Below are 23,933 nucleotides of genomic sequence, written 5' to 3' on the forward strand. Positions count from 1 at the left end.
AGCTTGTTTGGCATGCTGTCCCGGGAGGGAGCCCTGAGCTCATAAGATCCTCGAGCCTGGGGCTCCCTCCCATTTGCAAGGCAAGAGGGGAGTTTGAGCTTAGGTAGATCTCGAGAACTCCCCTGCTGTAGTAGCTAATGAACAGATAGTGATTGCTCTTAAGAGAAAACTACTTACTAGGAGCAAGGCTATGGTGCTGATTTGGATTAGTCAATTAAGTTAAGTTGCATGTTTTTGGACAGAGGGAGGAAAGCGGGGAACCCTGGGGAAACCCACGTGTGCACGGGGAGAACGTGTAAACTCTGCACAAAAACGTCAGCTGGCTTAGTAAGGACTTGAACCAATGATGTTCTTGCTGTGAGGCAACAGTGCTAACCACTGGGCCACCGTGCCACCCATCTAGGAAAGGAAGAGGAGTGGAAGGGGGGGTTCTTCAAAACAAAGATGGTTGTTATATGGTACTTAGGGTATTTATAGTGGCTTCGGAATCGTCTGATTGGTGAATCATAAATGGAATAATGCGGGACCGGCTGCAAGCAATCATAAGCACATGATCCTCTCGAAATTAGTTCATAAATAAACTTCACTTAGTACCATAACCAAATATTCAAAGTAATATTAGCTGTTACTGATAGTCTAACGGTTCTGCCTTTTATGCATTCTTTTTTATTATGACCTTTTGAGCTATATTATGTCATATTAACAATAACTGAATGTAAAAAAAACTCATTTTATGGCCACATTTACTCATAACAAACAGTTTATAAACTTTTAGCAGTACGTAGGAGAACAAACCAGTTTTGGCACCCAAATAAACATATGGTCTGAATTAGATTCTATTTTTCAGTCCTCTTCTGATTAGAAGTATTATAATTGGCCCAAATAATTAGTTTTTGAAAGTTTTTTGGATAATAACAGTTATTGGCTAATATATAGTTGCCTCAACACATCAACAATATTAAAATTAAATAAAATATTTAATGCTTTTTCACTACCGCTTATCGTTAAAATTTTTTATTCCATTTAATAATTTTCTGCAATACATACGTGAAATCCATGTCCTCGGGTCCTGGGAAAGGTTCGAGTGGCCAGTTGAAGAAGCAGTTGATGAAGACGAGGCCGGCGCAGCCAGCCCACACCAAGAGAATGGTGATGAAAGCAGCACCGAGGTCATAAATCACCTGACAGAGCAACAATCGCCATCATTACCTCTTATTTAAGGGGATAGTTCCAAAAAAAACCCACAATTCTTTCATTGTTTACTCATTTACCCTTTACTTGTTCTACTTGATCAATACCGACACTTGGTTTAGAACCAATTGAACTTTAGTAAATAGTGAGTAAATTATCATTTTTGGGTGAACTACTTCTTTAATTTGTCGTCTTATTAAATAAACTCAACATAGTCTTCAGATTTACCTTTATTCCTGGGAAAGTGACAGCGGATGAAGCATACGAGCCAATCATGAGTGCGATGAAAGTAGAGCGGAGATCACCAAACATGTTGGGAAGCTACAAAAGAGATCAAAAACTCTTTAGACGCTAAACTAGCACAAATGCTAATAGATTCATCCATACTGTGAACATAATACACAAGCAAAACAAAAACAGAGAACTTGTAACAGGATCTGTATGAAATGAAAAACACATCTGATATAGCAGCGGATATGAAGTAAACATTATATCAGGGCAGCAGTGCTGGGATCAACATGTAGGTGGGGGACACGGCTTGCATGCCGGGAATATTTTTGGCAATGAGAGACACTGGAGAAGCTTGTGTAATGCTTATTTGGTGGAGGAGAACAGCACTGACTGTTCTAAAGTGCAGCGTCAGGGTAAACAACTGTCAGATGCCGCACAGTCCAAATACAGTGGAAGGAAGAGAGCCTGAGCGCTGCAGATAGAAGATCAGAAGAGGAAATGAGCCACGGAGAGACACGTTGTACTCTTCATGTTCTCAAACCTCACTGACATGCTGCTGAATTTCTGTCATTTAATTGTTATTCACTTGATTGAACAATTTGTGCATTTCATTTTTATTATTGTTATTAATATCCTTTTCTAAATTAACATTTATAATTAAAATAAAATGTTAGGATTAAATGAACTTTGAAATTAAATTAAAATGTATAAAATCAGAATCTGTATGAAATTTATTATTACTACGCCTGACACAATTAAAAATAAATAAAATATACAAATAAAAATACATTTATATTTAATACGATTAAAGCACGACCTCTCAGCAAGAAGGCATTTCTGTGTGGAGTTTGCATGTTCTCCCCGTGTTGGCGTGGGTTTCTCCCACATTCCAAAGACATGCGGTACAGGTGAAATGAAGAAGCTAAATTGGCCGTAGTGTATGCGAGTTTGTGCAAGAGTGTGTGTTTCACACAAACTGGAAGGCTGGAAGGGCATCCACTGCATAAAATATGTGCTGGATAAGTTGGCGGTTCATTCCGCTGTAGTGACATCTGATTAATAAAGGGACTAAGCTGAAAAGAAAATGAATGAATGAATGAAGATTAAAATGTATCATTAATAATAATCTCCATGAGGTAGAAATAGCAATAGTATTTATTTGTAGTATTCTTAAATACTCAAATTTGAGAAAAAAAGTACAAAAAAAATAAATAAAAAGTTTATAAAATAAATTAAATGAAGAATTATTTTTTTATAATTTATTGTTATTTTATTGCCGGTACAATATACTAATTTTTGTTGGTGACTGGGGAAAAAGAGGATTAAAACAAATATTACTAAATTTTAATATAATATTTACATTTTAATATAATTATTTATTATAATATAAAAAATTACTGAATAAAAACTGTATAATTTTAATAAAAGTATTAAAATATTAATAAGATGTGGGTATACATTTTTATATTGCAAATGCATTTGTATATATATATAGTAGGGGTGTCAAAATTAATTGTTTCTTCGATGCACCGCGATGCAGACACAGACGATTCGGTATTGGTTTAGTAATAGATCGTAACTGGTTATTATGTACTGATGTCATTTATCACATCTGCGTTATGTCGTGGTTGAATACTATGACGAAGGATACGATGGCAAGTAATTTAACGGTCCAACTACTTAAAAATTGGACAACTATGCACAATTCACTCTTGTGAGTTTGCTGGTTCAGTTTCTCCCTGACACTGAAGTACAGCAGCACCCAGGAGCCACTATTTTATTACTATTTCCTAGCCGAACCCTGAGACCAGTGTAGGTTCACACCCCTAATATATAGTGTATATAATGAAAAATAAATCCAATTTAGTTTCTATAATTGTATGTTTTTCTGTTATGCTTTAACACCACAGTTATTATTTATTAAATACATTTTATACAGCTAAAATGAGTAAGATCATGCTACATTTAATATATTAATTTAATCATTAAAATATTAATATAATATTTTCCAGCTATCTTCAATTTTTCTCTGAATATTAAAGTCTAACATCTATGTCACACTTGCCGACAGCCACCATCGTCTTAATGTGTGTTTTCTCCACAACTCACAGTTCAACATCAACACAGATTTTCCAAGAACTCTCTGGACATCTTCCACTTCCCTGCTTACTCTGCCATCCAAAAAAGCTTGTTAAAAGACAAGAATGAAGGAAAGCTCTCCACTGGAACCCAAGCCAGACGTCATTCACAGCCTCTAATTAGAGTAAAGGTCATTTCAGAGCCAAAACATCCCAAACGACACTTACAATAACCCTCATACACACACACACCCAGACAGGCAGCTCTGGCTAATGGAGTGTGGAAGAGGGCCAGCGATGAACCAAGCTCCACATGACGGCCTGGACAGACAGAGGAATGGCTTTTTCATGGAGTTGAGCAACATGTGAAGTACCCAAGAGACTGTTTCAACAACACCGTGTTCTTCTGCTTGCTCAGACGGTCAACAGTCGCTGGCCACGTGATGGCAGACACAAAGACACACTGCAACAAAGGCCCTTTCATTAGCTGCCATTACACTTATCTCGCATTATAGTGCCATAGTCTGTCTTGTCTTGCACGTGCTGCAATGATGCCGGATGGGGATTGAAATAAAACATTGAAAGTTGGAAACAAACCGATAGCTTTTATGTCACTTGATAATGTATGGATTACTGTACATCCACTGAGACAAAGCAGTTCTGAAGCCTTGGCCATAGAAAGAGAGAGATTTGTATGTTTACCTGCCATAACATGAACTATTACTGCCATAACTTTGAAATACATTCACACATTTTCCTTTAGCTTAGTCCGTTACTTATCAGGAGTCGCCACAGCAGAATGAACTGCCAACTCTTTCAGCATATGTTTATGCACAGCAGATGCTCTTACAGCCGCAACCCAGTACTGGGAAGCACCCAAACACTCTGGCGTCTTTGAAATGCATTTTAAATTATTTCTAATTTTGATGGGGTGTAAGAAGGGGTGTAAAGTATTTGTAGCCAAACTGTTCAGTTCAATAAGCATAAGAAACTGTCTGACATGTGTTAGACGCTCTATTTATATTCTTTAAACTCTGAACATTTCATGATTTGATCCCAAACCAAATTGAATATGCATTTAAAAAGTGTTCTTTGCATTGCAGAAGCCTTCATTTAGATTTTTTGTTTACCTTATAAATTAACTACACAACTTCACTATAATATATTATGATTTCACATAAATAGCAAAAATATCCCTTTTGAAAGATAACATTTTGTTTCAGGATTAAACATTTTGCACGTTTTATTAAATATTTTACAACTTTATATGCATGCTCTATAGTGTAAACCCATTCAGTTCCTACAGCGTTTAGTTTAATGATATTAAAGTGCAATTTAATCAGAATATAATTCTGTATAATGCTATATTGTTTATTATATATCTATAGTTTATATACTATATTTTATCTATTTAAAACAGGTATCTAACCATGTGCAAACTGTCCAGAATAACAAATACAGTGTTAACTCATATTTATTTATATTTATTTTAGATTTTTAAAAAAATATCCAATAATTGATTTCATCCATATTTGACCCAAATTTGGGTTGAATCAGGTAATAAATTGTTGGAAGCCTCAGAGCGGATTAAACCATAGGTGTGAGATTATCTGCACTGCACTATAATAATTTTAAACTGAGGTGATGTTTACACCAGTTTTCATTTTTATAGCCTACATTTTGTGATGGTTACGCATAGCATCCAAACCACTCCAGCATCTTTGACCCCTGGAAATGGACTTTTTAAAATGCTTAAGACCCTCTTTTTAGTTTGGAAATGCTGGTGTTTTGTTTCAGTATGGATAGACTGAAATGCAGACTTTTGAAAAAGGAGGCATGGCTATCCACAATCACTTTCTGAAAGGTCTTCTGGACTACTGTGTATTGTTCACTGCTTCGTTAAACCCCTCTCATATGACCATTACACAAGGGGTAGACTGCAAGTATAGATACCGGCAAAATGTGCACATGCCCAGTGGCTAAAAATGGTCACATATCATGCCTTTTACACCACAGTATGGACGGAAATAATTTTTCTAAAACACAGTAAAATTGGCTGTCTGGACAGGGAGCATTTCCATTCTAAAATGGCATTTAAAAAAAGAAAAATGCACTAGTGTAAATGCAGCCTCAGTGTAGATGGAAAAAACAAACTGTTTTTGAAAACAGAGGTTTGGCTATCCACAATCACTCTCTGAATGGTCTTCTGGACTTTTTTGTATTGTTTTTTGATTCGTCAAGCTCTTTTTAAATGACCATTACACAACCGGTAGTCTGCAAATACAGATACCTGCAAAATATGTGCCTGGCCAGTGTGTGTGAATAATCATGCATCATGCCTCTTAACCTGTATAGTGTGGGTGGACATGGTTTTTCTAATACGCAGTAAAATTGCTAGTCTGGATGAAAAGTGTTTTCATTTTAAAACTAAAATACACTAGTGTATTTTTATGTAACATGTAACCCTTTTATTGAATACTTTAACAAGAAAGCAGCATTTAAAACAGCCCAGTTTATTTATTTTTCTTTTACTTTTAATTTATTTTTCCCCCAGTTTTCCCAGAATTTCTTTTTTCTTCTTCTTTTTTTCTTCCCTTCACCTTGTATCCAGTATATGATGTTAAAAACTGTTCTAAAAAAAAGATGTATACACATGTAAACAATTGTATCAGAATTTTGGGGCCAATGTTATACATTTTATAAACAGAATGTTTAAAAATGCACTAGTGCGTCGGTGCCAGTGGTGTAATGGTTAGTGCGTTGACACATGCACTCCGATGCTCACGGCGACCCGAGTTTGATTCCGCCTTGCGGTCCTATGCCGATCCTTCCCCTCTCTCTGCTCCCCACACTTTCCCGTCAATACTCTCTACTGTCCTCTCAAATAAGGGTGAAAACCCCGAAAAAAATAATTATTAAAAAAAACAAAAAACAAAACAAAACTGCACTAGTGTAAATGCAGCTTAAGTGCTGTTTTTACCCTGGAGCTTCCCAAAAGCTTATTCACCTTGGGATTAATGTGTACTAAACTCACGGGGCGCGACTTGATCGATGTGTTGAAACAAAAAAGAAAAATCCCACTCTGCCCAAAACACCTGTCAAACCTGATATATGTGTGGGCCTTTTGTAGGAAAACAAATCAATGAACGTTTCAATGAGAAATCACACCGATCATCGTTATGAATCTGGCTTCACTCATTGCTGTTTGTGCAACATATGACCACAGAAAGCTGTCAAATGCTTTTTCCAGCTCTTTCTGAGAGGAAGGACGGTGGGTGAGTCATTGTAAATGGGTTGAGGGCGGTGAAGTGGCTCAGTCATATTTGCTGCCACGAGAGAACAACAATGAGAGAGGAAATGAACATGCGGACAGAGAAGTGAAAGAACGACTCTTGAAGTATAAGCTGGTGAAAACTAGTAGAGGCCGAGCGAATCCTGATATCACAAAATCCAAATAAGGCTGTCAGAGAGAGAGCCTGACTGTGGCCTCGGTGCATTTAGATGACTAATTATAAAATAAAAAAACATTCACAGGTTATTTCCAGCCAGTCTCTGATGGACAGGCAGCAGGAAGAACGAGTGTCTGATCATGATGCCTGCTTGTCTGAGTGTTTTTTTAATAATCTAATAATGTTTTCTGGAGCTTAAAGACTCTCAATCCCCCATTATAAGGCTTTTTTCTACTCTTCTCACATGACTCAGCAACGTAAAGAAGGTTAAAAATGGACTAAAGGCACATACATAAAAAAATGCATTAGTGCGTCAGAGAGAGAGAGAGAGAGAGAGAGAGAGCTGGGAGAGGAACAAGATGTGCTCAAAGAAATTCTATGGCTCTTATATTGCAATTTTATTGTATTTAATTTGATACGATTTTAAGAAATGAAATAATTGATGACATGCAGTTATAAAACAAATGCATATTGATAAACTAATAATAATATTATATATTAATACTACATATATAATAAAAAATATATGATAATATGGTCATGGATGGGGGGCAGGGTGGCTCCAGCCCCCAGCTGGGCCAGTTGGCATTTCTGTGTGGAGTTTGCATGTTCTCCCCGTGTTGGCGTGGGTTTCATCTGGGTGCTCTGGTTTCCCCCACATTCCAAAGACATTCGCTATAGGTGAATTGGGTAAGCTAAATTGTCCATAGTGTATGTGTGTGAATGAGTGTGTATGGATGTTTCCCAGTACTGGGTTGCAGCTGGAAGGGCCTCTGCTGTGTAAAACATATGCCAGATAAGTTGGCGGTTCATTCCGCTGTGGCAACCCCCGATTAATAAAGGGTCTAAGCCGAAAAGAAAATGAATTAATGTGTTAGAATGTAGTTTATGGTATTGTAGTCTGGTCGCCATGCTGTTCTAGATAGTCATTGGGGTATAGTTGTGTAGTTGCCATGATGTTGCTAAAATGATCCTGAGGTGTTCTGTGTGGTTGCTAAGATATTAAGTGTTGCAATTAACTAATTGCTTGGGTGTTCTAAGCGGTTGCTAAGGTGTGATGTGTTGCAATTACTTAATCACTGCCTTTTTTCTGATATTGATTTACTTTAAATTGTGCAGGAAAAGATCTATTTTGGGGCGTCATGATGGCACAGTGGGTAGCACAATTGCCTCACATCAAGAAGGTCATTAGGGAGAACGTCGGGGCAGTTGGCATTCCTGTGTGGAGTTTGCGTGTTCTCCCCGTGTTGGCGTGGGTTTCCTTCGGGTGCTCCGGTTTCCCCCACAGTCCAAAGACATGCGCTATAGGTGAATTGAGTAAGCTAAAACTGTCCATAGTGTATGTGTGTGAATGAGAGTGTATGGGTGTTTCCTGGTGTTGGCGGTTCATTCCGCTGTGGCGAACTCTGATTAATAAAGGGACTGAGCCAAAAACAAAATGAATGAATGATCTATTTTAGACAACACCTTAATTATATTTTGTAAAAAGTATTTATTTATATTTATTCTAGTGTCGTGAATGCCATATAAAGATGATTGCTTGCCATACAGCCAGAGGGGTGACATATATCAGATAGAGACAGACAGAGAGCTAAAATGGGAAAGGGAAAGGGCTGTAGAAATGGACAGATGAAGGATTGAGGTCAGACAGTGAGTCAGGTGGCTGTGAGGCTGCTGCTGCTGCTGGTGGTGATGGGGGTTGGGGACAGTCCAGCCATTAGGCAGAGAGAGCTGAGTCAGTGTACTGGGAAAACATCAGAGGTGTGCTAGGAGGAAACATAAGCTGTTACTGCAGCTGTGCTATAAACTGCTGAGTGTGCAGACAGAAAGAAGCATAGAGACTAGAACGTGAGGAACAGGAAGAAGTCGAAACTGCAAGCTTCACCTCATCACCTGACTTCAAATTGTGAGACTTATTGCCTACAATGTTCTGAAAAGTTTATTCGTTCATTCATTTTCCTTCAGCTTAGTCCCTTATTTATCAGGGGTCGGCACAGCAGAATGAACCGCCAACTATTCCAGCATATGATTTACGCAGCAGAGACCCTTGCAGCTGCAACCCAGTACTGGGAAACACCCATACACTCTCACACACACTCATACACTATGGCCAATTTAGTTTATTCAATTCACCTATAGCGCATGTCTTTGGACTGTGGGGGAAAACGGAGCCCCTGGAGCAAACCCACAAGAACAAGGGGAGAACAAACTCCACACAGAAATGCCAACTGACCCTGCCTGGACTCGAACCAGCGACCTTCTTGCTGTGAGGCGACAGTGCTAACCACTGAGCCACCGTGCTTGCATGTGGGCTTTTTTTGGTGGTTGCTTAGACTGTGCTGTTTGGTTGCTAGGGTGTTTGTTCCAGCTCCTTGTTACTATATTGTTGCTGTTTTTTATGGGGGGGGGGGGGGGGGGGGGGGAATTATTAAATGACTGCTAAAGTGTTCTAAGAGTTTGCTGGGCATTGCTAGGTGGTTGTTAGGGTGTTCTGGGTCAGATCGGTTGTAGTTTCTAGGGTGCTTTTCTGGAGTTCTGGGCAGGGGCGTAGCAACAAGGCGTCTCCCTCACTTTTAGAAACAGACCATTTAGAAACAGGTGATTAATAATTATGATATATAATACGAACGTAAAGTTTCAGATTTCATTCAGCTGTCCCCCCCCACTTTTATGTATGCTCCTGTCCTGGTTTTGCCCTGGGTGATTAAAATAAGTGACAATGGTCAAAGGTTTCTCTCCAGTAAATCAGGAACTGAGGATTTTGTTCTCTTTGACCCTTTGATAGAAATTTGAGAAAGCTTTATGCAATATTCCAGTTTAGAGCAAAAGTTAAATTTCGCTATTAAAGGGCACCTATGATGAAAATCATCTTTTATAAGCTGTTTGGACAGAACTGTGTGTAGGTATAGTGTGTCCACTGTCATATTGGAGTAATATAAACCCAACAAGTCTCTTTTTAAAAATTTACTGACATTAAAATAGTATCCAACCCCCAGGGATTTTGAGGCGCACTGCAACGTGACGTAGGAGTGTGGTTTTCCCCACCCACCGAATTGATTGGCAGGTGCCATGTGTCTATAATAACATGTAAACACACATCCACAGAACATTTTTTGCAAATAAACTGGGATTAAAACATGTTCCAACTCTCTGAGATGTCTATAAGTAAAAAACATTTTTTAAACAGAGCATGTTAGTAATCAAGAGAGTACAATCGCTATGTAATTTCCTAACAGCTATAATCACCACGGCCGCATGGTGTCAGTCAATGCTAATATGTCTGTGTGTGTACTGCAAACGGCATTTGTGTGAGACTTATCCTTTCAGAAAGGCTTGAATAAACTCCACCACTAATACACCAAATAAACTTACTTGGTATTTTTGACTAATGAGCTGTATTTCAGCTTCATCCATGTCTGTCTGGTAGTAGTACACTACTAAATGAAGCAGTTCATTTGCATTTTAAAAAGACAGCTACAGTAAACTCAGACACTAAAATGAGCTAATTCTGGAGGCTATAATACATTATCTGATGGGTATTTTGGGCTGAAACTTTACAGACACATTCTGGAGACACAAAGGCTTATCTTACATCTTGTAAAAGGTGTAAAATAGGTGCCCTTTAATATCTGCATCCAAGTTATGTACTGACGTTTGCATATTTGTTCAAATGCCAAACCATAGCTATGCGTAACAGTAACCGTAATGCCATAGCAAGGGTTCTTAATAAGTCTAAAAGAGTAACAGTAATGCAGCTCTTGAGGGAGGCACCCAAATAACAGATGTCTAAATTGTGAGCCCCATGTTATCATCTCTCGTCACAACAACCAGCAGTGCAAAGCACACAGTTACACAGAACAGCTGGGAAAGGTCATAAGAACACGGCAGCTGAGATAACAGTCTGTACTGTTCCACTCTGCACTCATGCATGTCAGTTCGCTCTCCTACTCTCTGCATGCTTTTTTCTGTGTCTCTGTGTGTGTGTATCAAACAGAAGAAGAGTTGCTCAGACAGGCTGGGACATGTTGCAAAAGCAGCACAAGAACCCGGGACAGACAACCAACAACACATAAGAAGAAACTGGTTAAAGAAATGTCTGTGCCATCAGCTTTGAACTCTATAGACCCCAGCGCAGAAACAAGAGGCAACCACGCGTCAGCTGGCTACGAGTACAGCTTCCTGTTTACTTCAACCCGGTCTGCTCTCTTTGCATCTCCTGGTGATGTTTCTCAATACGGACTCGATGAACTGCAGATGTTTTGCTTTCATCACCGAAACTGCAAAAGCACGTGCAGAGACACAATGGCACTGAGCTGCTTTGCTATCTGATGCCTACAGACAGCTGAAATGACTGATATGGAATGCTCTGTTGGTGGTAATTTGACTCTGTTTGCATGTTTCAAACAAACAGTCATCTTTGAATTAGCACGTCATGTTAGTCATCTTAGATACTAAACGACTATTTTATTATATTACATTATATTATATTATATTATATGCCCACCGGCCACTTTATTAGGTACACCTGTCCAACTGCTCGTCATGGTTGTTGGTGCCAGACGGGCTAGTCAGAGTATTTTAGAAACTGCTGATCGACTGGGATTTCATGCACAACCATCTCTAGGGTTTACAGAGAATGACCTGAAAAAGAGAAAATATGCCTTGTTGATGCCGGAGGACAGATGTGAATGGCCAAACTGATTCCAGCTGATAGAAAGGCTCATGTGCAGCATCTGCGTGATGCTATCATGCCAATATAAACCAAAATCTGAGGTACCTTGTTGAATCTATGCCACAAAGGATTATGGCAGTTCTGAAGGCAAAAGTGGGTCCAACCCGGTAATAGTAAAGTGTACCTAATAAAGTGGCCAGTGAGTGTATTATTCTACATTATATTATTTAATTGTTGTAATAATTATATCTATTTATGTATTGTTGTATAATTCAACCAGTGTTTCTAGGAATTAATCATTTACCTGATTTGTTTGAAACCAATGAGTGTTTTCAATGAGTGTTACACTACTCTTATTGTTTTTGCCATATAATGATGTGGATGAGTTATTAAATCATATTGTCATGTCCTATTTCATTATCAAGCGGATTTCCAAGGCAATATAGCATAGTTGCCATCGTGTCAGGTTGATTGATAGGGTGTTAAATGAATGTGTTGTGTAACTAATTGGTTGCTTTTCTACACGGTTGCTGTGGCATTGCTGGGATCTTCTTGGTGTTTTTTAAAAAACATACACAGATTCAAACTCAATCCTATGTCAGTACAATCCAATTTCTAGGATGACCCGTGGGCCGCTGATGTATCTTTGAGGATGAATAAATGATAATGCAGCAATTTTTAGGAGCAGAAAACCGATGCATTATTCAGCTGCACTGAGTCTAGTGGGATGCAGCCAGCATGTGAGAATGCGCCACGACCTTTGCTCAAAATATTGAGGAGCAGACCCGTGGAGACCCGCAGCAAGTACAACATGAACACTTACTGTGAGCGAGGTGAAGGTCATGCACATGCCTCCAAACCCATTCAGCGCCAGAGCGAAGAAAATCAGCATGGAGAGATCTGAGAAAGAAAACAAGACAAGATGGTTAAACAGTGGCTATGTATTAAGAGTAATGATCTTAGGTGATTAGCATACATACTTCGAGGATCACTGGCTCCGTATGAAATCAGGATGCAGGAGATAGCAAACGAGGCACTGAAATCAGAAAAATTGTGCATTATCCTCTAAATCCAAAGTAACCCAATGCTTTATACATTTCCCACAGAGTTTTTTTTAAACTGGGGTCAATGGAAAAAGGTTTTAGGGACTTTATCCCCACTTACACTCTACTTTTTATTTTCTATCTACTTTAAAAGAATGTTTAACGTGTGATGAATTAGTTCAACAGGGACTTATCAAAGCACTGATATATTACTAGTGTTTTGTTGACTTTGCTTGCTTCTATTGTCTGAGTTGTCAGCTAAATCATTAGTTATTGTCAAGAAAGGGCTATTCATGTTTTACATCAGAACTTAGGCCCCGTTTACACAAATACATTTTCGTTTTAAAACGCATACGTTTTGCTATGGTTACACCTTCCGTCCACACTACCCCAGAGTTTTTGAGCTTTGAAATCGAATCATTTTGAAAACGCTGAAGAGGCCGTTTTAATTTTAAAATGCTGCTGGTCTGTAAGTGTGGATGGGGGAAAACGGAGACATCTGAAAACGGAGGCAGGGCTGCAGACATTCGCCTATCAGATTCGAGCTTTTTCTTCAATATTAAGTAGCCTACACAAAGTTCAGTCTTGCATCCTTTCCTTCTAAGTTCAGACTATGCAAGTTTGATATGGAAAACAAACTTCCAAGGACACATCGGGTAAATCTTCGAAGGGAACAGTACTTTACAACATCATTCGCATCACCCTGGTTACATTGTTTCACGATCTTAACAATAAAATGCAAACATGATACGAGGAACTGCCTATTTTCATTTTGATATTAACAACTTGACAGACCCTACAAATGTTGAGGTGTCATGTAGCTGCATATTTATATGACCGTCATCTTCACTGTATGCATATTTATAACAAAATCGAGCCTTCATATTGAAAATATAAAACATACCCTATCTTTTGCTGAATATTAGTTTTAATAATCAATAATGGTCATTATAAAAATATAACGTACAATAAGTTTATACAATATAGGAAATAAAGGCAAGCGATAAGTCAAATGTGCAGAATCAGGGTACGTGGTTACATAAATTAATATATCAACTTCTCTTTGCGCTCAGCCAAAACAGGTTACCTGAGAACACGTAACAGATTCAAAAGACCAAAGTCAGGGAATATGTCATTAGATATAGACAACAAGATGAATTAAAGATCACGTTTAACAAATATAGTGAGATTAGGTCCAGCGGTAGATTCTTGATGAACCGTCCGACGTGCGCTGCTCTCATCTGGGGTTCTGTTCTCAAAGTCCCTGCTGACTGCATGGATCTCAGACATGCACATTCGCTGCAGCGCATGCCAGAGTGTGTGTGTGTGTGTGTGTGTGTGTGTGTGGTTACGTGATGTGCGTTTTTAGTGGTGTAGTGTGGACGGAGAGCTGTTCACAAACGCTAGGTGAAACGCCAGTGTGGATGCAGATCGTTTTCATTCTAAAACGCTGTTTTAAAACTGAAACGTATTAGTGTAAACTGGGCTTTAACCTTCTGTTACTAACACACTCTATTCTATTTTCTATAGTACCTAAAAATGCTCCTGAATAAAACACCCTCAAAATAAAAGCATCTGCAAAATGATCAAATGTAAATGAAAATACAGAGATAGTTCTCTGCACTCATTTGGCTGTTTGGCTTGCTTTCACTCCTCATCCTTTAAAACATGTTTTAAAGTGAAAGTCAATAATTCACTGAAAACTGAGCACACGTCACCGTTCATTCTGATGTAATCAGTTAGGATTTGGATAAATTTGCTTACTGGGTCTATACTATGTATATTTAGACACTTTTCTTTTATACCTGCCAAGCAGCCTCAGTTTGCGTGGGCCGTATTTGTCCATGATGATGCCAAGTGGCAGTGTGATGGCGCTCAGGAGGAAGGAGCCGATGGTGAAGGCCAGGTTCAGCATCTCATCTTGCTCTTTACATATGGGCCAGCCATTCATCTGAAGATTATCCTCCTCCTCAAGTCTTGTGGCATTTATCGTACCGTTCTCACTGTCAGACACGTTGTGCCCTGTACCGTTACCTGGAGGATTGGAGAGAGCAAGAGACAAATTGAGCAATCTAATGACTAAATTCGTGGAAAAATCATGCCTGAGCTGGTATTTTCAGCAGGCACGTGCACAACGTTATGGATTATGGGAGTCTGACTTCTAGGAAACAAGATATGACACTCTGGGAAGTGCGGCAGGAAACACTTTTGTGAGATTTAGTGGCCCCCATTATGTCCCCCTCCCATTGAGACCAGGACGCTGGGCAAAGGGTCAAATAAACAGCGTAGACTGTAAACAACTTGCAGAAATAGCACAAGAGTCTATCCAAACCTCCTGAAATCAACACCTTCCTTCAACGTCTAAGCAGCTTGACTAGCACTGAAGCCTGTTCTTTCACCCAGAGCTGCAGGCTGTTTTGACTATAGGAACAGTCGCACGTTGGCTTCCAGAAAGTCTCATTATATTGTTCGTGAAGACTCAAGAAAGTTGTTTTTCCAGTGCTGTTCTAATCTCAGTCAACAGCCTTGAAAATAGTCTGGAATAACTTGTTCTGAGGCGAACAGATGGGGGGATGGGGCAGCATATGGAGAAAGCTGTTATGAACGTACTGTAAGAGGGAGGGAAGAGACAGAGAGACTTTGTGTGATGGATATTTGTTCCAGTGTGTATAGTCAACAATCAGATGAGCTGTGTTTGTGGAGCAGAGATGAGCTGAGCAGACTGAAGATGTGAAGAAATGGGTTAGAGCTCAGCGATTGATCATTAGTGGACAGATACTGTATCTGCTGGGCCTTTGTTGAGTAATAAAGAAAGATCTGCCCTGGGTCAATCAATACACACTAGTTTCAATAGCTGCTCCAGTTAGCAGGCATAGACTGACATCATATGTAGTAGCACATCATGATTTTGCCAAGTACAATGCGATCCTGGTCCTGGAACATCATTTTTTTTCAAAAATTTAATCCATACCAATTCTCTACCTCTAAACCCAACTATAAGTGTAAAATCTTCCCAAAATCAGAGGGGAATAATAGTTGTATAACAACCATGTAGAAGTGTATAAACCTAACCGTAAGCCTAAACTTGACATAAACAGTAAGCATATCTCTTAATTCTGATTGGCTGATTGGAATGTTGTTCCAGGATCAACATAGATGTTAATCCAGGAACATATCCTACTTGGTAAAATAAGGTTGGCGATATGTAGTATATTTTTTCATGTTTGGTTTTAATGAATAAAGACTTTTCTATTCAGTACACAATTTGCGTCACTCCAAAAATATAAATAAATAAAAAAATGTCATTGGAAACTTTGGGTCAGGAATTTACCTTAAAAAATAAATAAAACTTTTACATTATTAATACTTTTTATAATTATTTTTTAGGGGGTTTCACCTTTATTGATAGGACAGTGGAGATTTACAGATAGGAAAGTATGGGGAGCAGTATGGGGAAGGCCTTTGTAAACTCTCACATGGTCGTCCACTGAAGCCATATCACACTGCAGCCCATGACTGGTTACTCACTGAAGTTAAGCAGGGCTGTGCCTGGTCAGTACCTGGATGGGAGACCACATTGGAAAGCTAGGTTGCTGCCGGAAGTGGTGTTAGTGAGACCAGCAGGGGGCGCTCAACCTGCAGTCTGTGTGGATCCTAACGCCCCAGTATAGTGAAGGGGATTCAACACTGCGCCATCTTTCGGATGACACGTTAAATCAAGGAAACACTAACTCTCCTGTCCTGACTCTCTGTTGTCATTAAAAATCCCAGGATGTTCTTCGAAAAAGAGTAGGGGTTTAACCCTGGCATCCTAATTTGCCCACTGGCCTCTGTTCATCATGGTCTCCTAACCATCCCCATATCATAAATGGCTTCATCACGCTCTCCCCTCTCGACCAATCAGCTGGTGTGTGGTGTGCGGTCTGGCGCAATATGGCTGATGTCGTGTCATCCAGGTGGATGCTGCACACGGGTGGTGGATGAGGGGATTCCCCCAATGTGTAAAGCGCTTTGAGTATCCAGAACAGCGCTAAATAAATGTAAGGAATTATTATTATTATTATTATTACTATTATTATTATTATATGTTGATGCACTAACTACTAGGCTATTGGCACCAAAACATTATTAATACTTTTATGTATTTATATTAATATTCAGTAAGGATGCATTATTTTTAATCAAAAGTGACAGTAAAGGTATATAATGACAAAACAAAAGATTTCTGTTTCATTTGCTTTTTTATATTCAGTTTTTCATTTTTCTGAACTTTTCTGTTAACTTTTAATTAATAAAAAAATTGTTACCTAAAATTGAACTTCTTATTATGCAAAAAGAAATAAATACATTACAAAAAAATGTGCTTTAATGAGTTTAAATATGACTAACAAAAACTAACAAAAAGTTTTTTTGCTAAATTCATCTTCAGAGTCTCTTGATCTGAGCAAACAGCTCTATTTCAGGAGTTCCTGAACCTATTCCTCATCTAGATCTAATCAGCGACGGCAAACCAGAGACAACCAGGCCTCATTTTCCATTTGCTTTGATAAAGAGAAGTGAGAGAAGAACAGAACAGAGTCTGAAGCACACCAACGTCATGAACTCCTCGGTCAGACGTGCTGAGCTAGAATATTTAGCCAGACAAGCATTTTTCTGATCGGTGTTTCCTCACGCCTGATGATTAAAGAGAAGCCACCAGCAGATAACATGAAGCAAAAAGCCGAGTCCAAGAGAAAAAAAAACAAAAAGTAGGTGAGGAAACAGCAAGATAGCCTATTATTTACACTGAGCAAACACTTAAGCCTCATATACTTCCTTGTGTCATGTGAGATCTGATGTCTACATGCTGACGACAGCTGGAAAATAAAGAGAGAAGTGAAGTGTGAATGTACAGGATTGCATTGTGCACTAATATCTCACTATCCCATCAATAAATGTGTCAAGCAAGTGTTGTAAGAAAGATTGAGGAGGAGAAAAGTCACGCATTTGTGTTTGTGTTCACACTTCACATTGCTATGTGAAACACAAAGCCTCAAACAACACATAAATGAAGAATGTCAGACCTTCTAAGGCCCAGTTTAGTATTAAAATGTGTTTGTCAATTGGATGGCAAGTGGAAAGTGCTACATACAGATGTAAAGAACCTAACCTATAATGGGAAAACATATATCAGTTTAAACAAAAGATGCAGGTGTGTGTTATTGTGCTAATGGGTCATAAGATTCTTCAAAAAAGCAGAAATGTGTTTTCACAATGGTGTGTTAAACCGTTTAGGTCAGAGGTTTCAGAGTGGAAAAATAACCCAGGAGCAGCATGCTTGCGTCTGCTGACCCCATTCCCTGAAAAAGTTGCTATCAAAGCGGCACAGAAAGATGTCTGTGAAGAACAAGATGTAACGCTCCACACTAGTGTCAACAAGCAGATATTTTGCAATCGCCAACAGCCACATGACACAGTACACATTATGAACATACAGAAGGTCAACAAAAATCAAATCGCTGAGCGGTTATTCATCAATGTGCATTTCCCTTTAGATATGAATATATATAACACATACGTCTTTGTTCGGCATATTTTATAGGATGTTTAAAACATGGCTCGTGGCTCACATTGTGCTCTCATGTTCTTTCTTAACTCTGAGGCATTTGGCCTTGTGATGATTTTCCATGAGCTCCGCTAGCAGTCTTAATATGTATATGTACGACTACGTGTGCTTTAGTGCATGATTATGTAATTAATGGATGCAGGTTGTATTAATAAATAAAGTTAATCTTGGACGTCAGAAGGAACATGCTGTTCTCCACAGACATGCCAAGAGTTGTAAACAGAACTAAACAGTCATTCAGGGCTGCAGTCCACATGTATCTGCATTAATTAGACTGCTGAATAAATGCTCTTACACAGTAGTTTTGGTTTTGTCTTTATCAGTAATGAATATGCCTTAATGGCTTAGAAACATTGACTTGTTTTCCCTTTTAATCAAGAAAATGTTTATTTTCAGTATGAACTCACTCGCATTGGTGCATTTGCATGCATTTAAACAGTTTTGGGTCAGTGTGTTTAGCCTTGTGGTTAAACACACAGATATTTATAGCACAAGTGTGACTTCAGTGCGATTCCCGCCTTGCATCTTTTTGCTGATACTTCTGTCCTCTCTACTTTAGCTTTCTTGTTATATCTCTACTCTCTATTGCAAAAAAGGCAAAGTATTAAAATTGATCTAAGAGATTTAATCAATATAATAATATACAGTTGAAGTCAGAATCATTAGCCCCCCTGTTTATCTTAACAAAAATTAGATTTTTTCAACAAATTTCTAAACATAATAGTTTCCATAACTCATTTCTAATAATTAATGATTAGATTAATGATTTCTTTTATCTTTACCATGATGACAGTAAATTATATTTTACTAGATACTTTTCATGACACTAGTATTCAGCTTAAATTTAAAAGCTTAACTAAAGGCTATTTAAAGGCTTAACTATGTTATTTAGATTAACTAGGCAGGTTAAGGTAATTAGGCAAGTTATAGTATACTGATGTTTTTTTCTGTAGACTATCGAAAAAAAGTTAGCTTAAAGGGGCTAATAATTTTGACCTTAAAAAGTTTTTTTTTTTAATTAAACACTGTTTTTATTCTAGCCGAAATAAAACAAATAAGACTTTCTACAGAAGAAAAAATATTATCAGACATACTGTGAAAATTTCTTTGTTCTGTTACACATAATTTGGGAAATATTAAAAATAGAAAAAATTCATAGGAGGGCTAATAATTCTGACTTCAATTGATTAATGTATCAGCTAATGCATTTTGTTAATTTTATCCTAAAGTTCATCAAATAAATATTGTTTTTCTACTTATTTAAACAGCATGGATCAAGTTTCTGCAGCATAGATCAAACTCACGTGAACAGATTGTTTCTTCCTTTCTTTACTACTGATTACAGCACTAAAACACATAAATAAAACTTGATTTATTCCTTTTTTTATAAACTTTTACTCAAGTTTCATTTGATTTATTCATTTTTTATAAACTTTTACTCAAGTTTCATTTGATTTATTCATTTTTTATAAACTTTTACTCAATTACTAAACTTTACGTTTAACATTTTTAAGTTTAAATATCTGAATTATGATCATAGCTAAAATTCATGAAAATAAAAAGGTTGATATTAAAAATTAATAATAAAAAATTCAGTTCAGAATTTACATCTTGGCTAACTTATTTTGCCAAATGTTAGAGAAAGGAAGACTTTATTTCTTGATAAGTAATTTTGCTTCTCAATTAAATACTCTATCTTGTTTAGAATACCAAGATATTTGTATATTTATGATTATACGATACTTTAGAACATTATTTTTTAATAAAATATATCTAATGATTTACAATTTATAATAATACAAGTGTATATTTTTAAAGAAGGCTGCTCTTTCCATGCACTACATATAAATAATTATAAGCTGACCCAGAGCGGATCAGAGTAGTTGGGGTCTTTCATCTTTAAGTGCTCTGCTCTTCATCTTCTAGCATTGCATGTTTAGGAAACACAAATAAGCAATTATCAAGCATTTGAACTGTTCTTAAGATCCGCAAGATCGAGCTGCTGTACTGTAATATTTAAGCAGACTGATAGTCCTCTGGTCTTTTTTCATCTTGTGATAGATCTCAAATGATCTAGATCCCCCTTTGCCAACATTCTAATGCCAAATAAGCTTGTAGATGCTGTTTTTGATTTCTTTAATTGCAACACAAAGCAGGAGAGCTTCCAAATAAGGTTTAGACTCTCATTGATCGATTGATGACCTGTTCAGGTCTGGATTCCACTATAAGCCCTGCGATGGACGCCAGACACTTTTTGTTTTTTATAGCGCCGCACCACATTCCCTCAAGCAATGAAATGATTATAACATCTATAAACCGTTGCAGCCTCTGTTGCGAAATAATAAACTTTTTGTAGGTCAAATCAACATATTTGCTTTTATGACATGTTTTGGGTGAAAACAAAACTATTAAAGCAATTAATATGCCGTCTATGTATAAGTCCTCTCTTTGAAGTTCTCTTAATTATTTGCAGCATTCAATCTGGCATCCATAGTGCATTTATTGTCTCCAATATATAGGTGTTTGTTTGTGAGTGCACTCGTTTGCCCCCCTCCTCACCTGCTTCTCTGCAGAGGTAGGAGTAAAAACCCTCTGATTTGAGCATAATGAGCAGCGATCCCCATCCCAGCAGGACAGCTGAGAACAACAGGTTTTCAATGACCGCAGTGATGGCCATCCACCAGCGCCTGGAGAAGGCTGTGGCCAGTGTAGGAGCCATGGCTGAAGGAGATGATACAGGCTGTGCTGGGAATACAGAGGAAATCCCCCTAAATGCTGGACGATCCTGTGAAAGTGGCCATAGAGTTGGGTGTTAGTTGATTAATGCTGAATATTATATACTATTATAAATATATTATTACTTTTGCTTTTTATAGGATTAGTTTGTTCTGAAATTAAATCTCGTTATCGTTACTAACTTCATTTAATTTAAAATACAAAAAAACCTGCTTTTTGCTGTTGTTTGAGACACAAATGTAAGATCTCCACTTAAAATTGGTACACCCAAAACGTCTAAATGTTCATAAACAGATTTAAAAAAAAACAAATCAATTTTAAGTCTTCTAAAGATACAACTTTATTTTGGCTTTTATTCTAATTTTGGGTCAGTGTCTCATGAAAAATATTTTAATTATTGTCCATAAAATACACAAAAATCTTAAGGGTTTGCAACAACTCACTTGAGGGGCTTAAATAATGCCAGAATTTTCATTTCAAGGTGAACTAACTGTATGAATCCACAAATAATGATACATTTGACATTTTTATCCTTCCTAATATCCAAATGAATACACAACACTGTTTATCACAACACAAAATGCTTCTTTTAACCGCAACTCCTGCCAAACATCATTTAACTCCAGCTCCTTTGTCTCTCTTTGCTTCAAAACAGCTCATGAAAGGAAAAAAGCAGAGCCTGAGTTCCAAAAGAGCATGTTGTTGGTCTAAACCCCGCCCATTTCCCCGCCTCTAATCCCGCCCTTCTATGCTCAGATTGGTTATTCAAATGTTTGCTTTTCTGCTCATTGGCTACGCGATAAACAGATTCAGAAAGCAGCTCCACGTGAGACCAAGATCCAGCCGGTTCGAACCAGTGCGGCGCGAGTCAGCCGCTTTGTGATATGGATATCTTTGTACAAAATCAATTTAACCACCGGGGAAGTGACTTCACATCATAATATACGTTTTTTCCACGCTTGCTTTGCACAAACGACATCTTTAAGGGAACGCAAACAGAAATACAATAGAAACTGTTTATATGATTGCAAACGGTTCATAAAACTATTTCAAGCATCGGAAGTCGGTCGTTTGACTTTTCTTCCCTAATTTACTCGCGCCTTTTGTTTGTGGCTTAACGATAAGCAGTATCCTGCGGAAAACGTGCAGCCCAAAAAACTGGTCTAAACTGGACAGGCATCATCATCATCATCAGTGCCTCCGCCTGTGTGTATATGTATGTGTGAACCCTCTTCCCCTCCTTCCTCATGCATACAGAGCTCAGCTGGTCCTTGTATACACACACACACACACACACTGCACATACAGACCCCTTAAATTCAGTTCCTGAGTTTCGCTTCACACGATTGTTCGGTATTATGGTAAACAAATACTATATTGACGCAAACACAGTGTCATTTATACCTCAGATGTGATGTACTAGCAGATTTGACGGCTGTTTGTCATATGATGCTGCATTGCAAAGCGGTTTCCGAGGTCAAATTTAAAAACCCGCATCACAACGTCAAATTAAAACGTTTTTTTTTGCATGACAACCATGACATACATAAACACACATGAACAGCATGTCGAAGCTATTTGTGCGTAAGTACAAAGTCATACAGCTGTTTACAGTATATACACTGAATAAAGTTGCAGCATAAAACACACACCGCGTTATTTACAGTTCAAACAGCACATCACAGTTCGGTAACGCTTCATAACGTCTAAACAACAGCTGACATGATAATATGCAGTTATTAGCACAAACAATGATTATTTTATGGTCGTTAATATATGACATCATGCTAGAAATAATCTAACATTTTCAAAACAATACCCTATCGGTTAAAACAAATTATATGGTTGAATTATTCCTTGGTGATTATATTAATTATGTCAATGTCAACAGTCATAACAGGTAAACTTACAGCTCAGCATCCTTATAATAAGTCATACCTATTTTCTTCACCAAATCCTCGCTTCGGCTGTCTTCAGTGTCGAAAAGGTATAAACAGCCTTCTGAAGACGATTTTACTCCTTGGGTTATGTTCAAACATCAATTTATTTCCAAACATCTCTTATTGCCGATTTTATATTTGCACCGCTTGCTTCACACAAACAAGCCAACTTGCCTATTGGCTGGTTCCTGAGCTAGAGATGAGACCGACCAATCAGAGCGCCGCTTGACGAATATATATAAATAATTTGACTTTATATTTTGCTCCACAGCAAAAGAACAACACTCACAGAATACACTGGGTTATGTGGGGATGTGGTTCTTGCTATCGTTTTACGCTGTTCCCCTTTCATGACTTTTTAACATTCATAACACACAAAAGACGAAACATAACAAAGAAAGCTGTCCCCCATACTTTATGATTTAAACATCTCTGATAATAATGGCCAAGCCGATGGGCTACTCACAACAAAAAACACATCAAAACCGCCAGATGAACTGAAATATTATAACATATGGCTATTGAATTTGATATTGTTTCGATTTTTTCAGTCATTTTGCACACTGGGTGTCATATTTAGGCTGTTTTCAAACTTCTGAAGTCATGGACTGTTTATCAAATATCATTTACTGATAAATAGGCTAATTTGGTAGCAAATACAAAAGGATGTATTATGATACATGGAATCCGAACAAAGACCGAAGACCTTTATTAATAGTAGCTAGCTAAGTATTCGGTTTCATGTATTTTTTGTAAGCACTGAACTGAACAAAGGAATAATCGTCTATGAGTCACAAAACATCACGTCGGCATCTGGTGGTTTAAATGAGAAACTACATTCAAATGCAGAGAGAAAATATGTCACTTTATGAGGGATTACTGATCTCAAATATACCACATGAACTTGTGGAATAGCGTATACAATTTTCACTATTCAATTTTTGTTCATATTCTTAACAATAAAGGCGTCAAAAGCATGTTGAGACGC

The 23,933-nt window shown here is 37.8% G+C and overlaps 1 protein-coding gene across 1 annotated transcript in view; it reads right to left on the reverse strand.

The window, feature by feature from the left end:
* slc43a2a (solute carrier family 43 member 2a) overlaps positions 1-23,084 on the reverse strand; it is a 38,888-nt gene extending 15,804 nt beyond the window's left edge. Inside the window, exons 1-7 of the mRNA XM_056474277.1 lie at positions 22,944-23,084; positions 20,829-21,054; positions 14,470-14,698; positions 12,602-12,657; positions 12,445-12,521; positions 1,420-1,512; positions 1,048-1,181 (exon numbers count right to left, since the gene is read on the reverse strand). Coding sequence (XP_056330252.1) covers positions 1,048-1,181; positions 1,420-1,512; positions 12,445-12,521; positions 12,602-12,657; positions 14,470-14,698; positions 20,829-20,988 — 749 coding nt within the window. The 5' untranslated portion in view covers positions 20,989-21,054; positions 22,944-23,084. The remainder of the gene's footprint in view (positions 1-1,047; positions 1,182-1,419; positions 1,513-12,444; positions 12,522-12,601; positions 12,658-14,469; positions 14,699-20,828; positions 21,055-22,943) is intronic.
* Positions 23,085-23,933: the final 849 nt, after the last annotated feature.

Source organism: Danio aesculapii, chromosome 15 (assembly GCF_903798145.1).
Source record: "Danio aesculapii chromosome 15, fDanAes4.1, whole genome shotgun sequence".
NCBI lineage: Eukaryota > Metazoa > Chordata > Actinopteri > Cypriniformes > Danionidae > Danio > Danio aesculapii.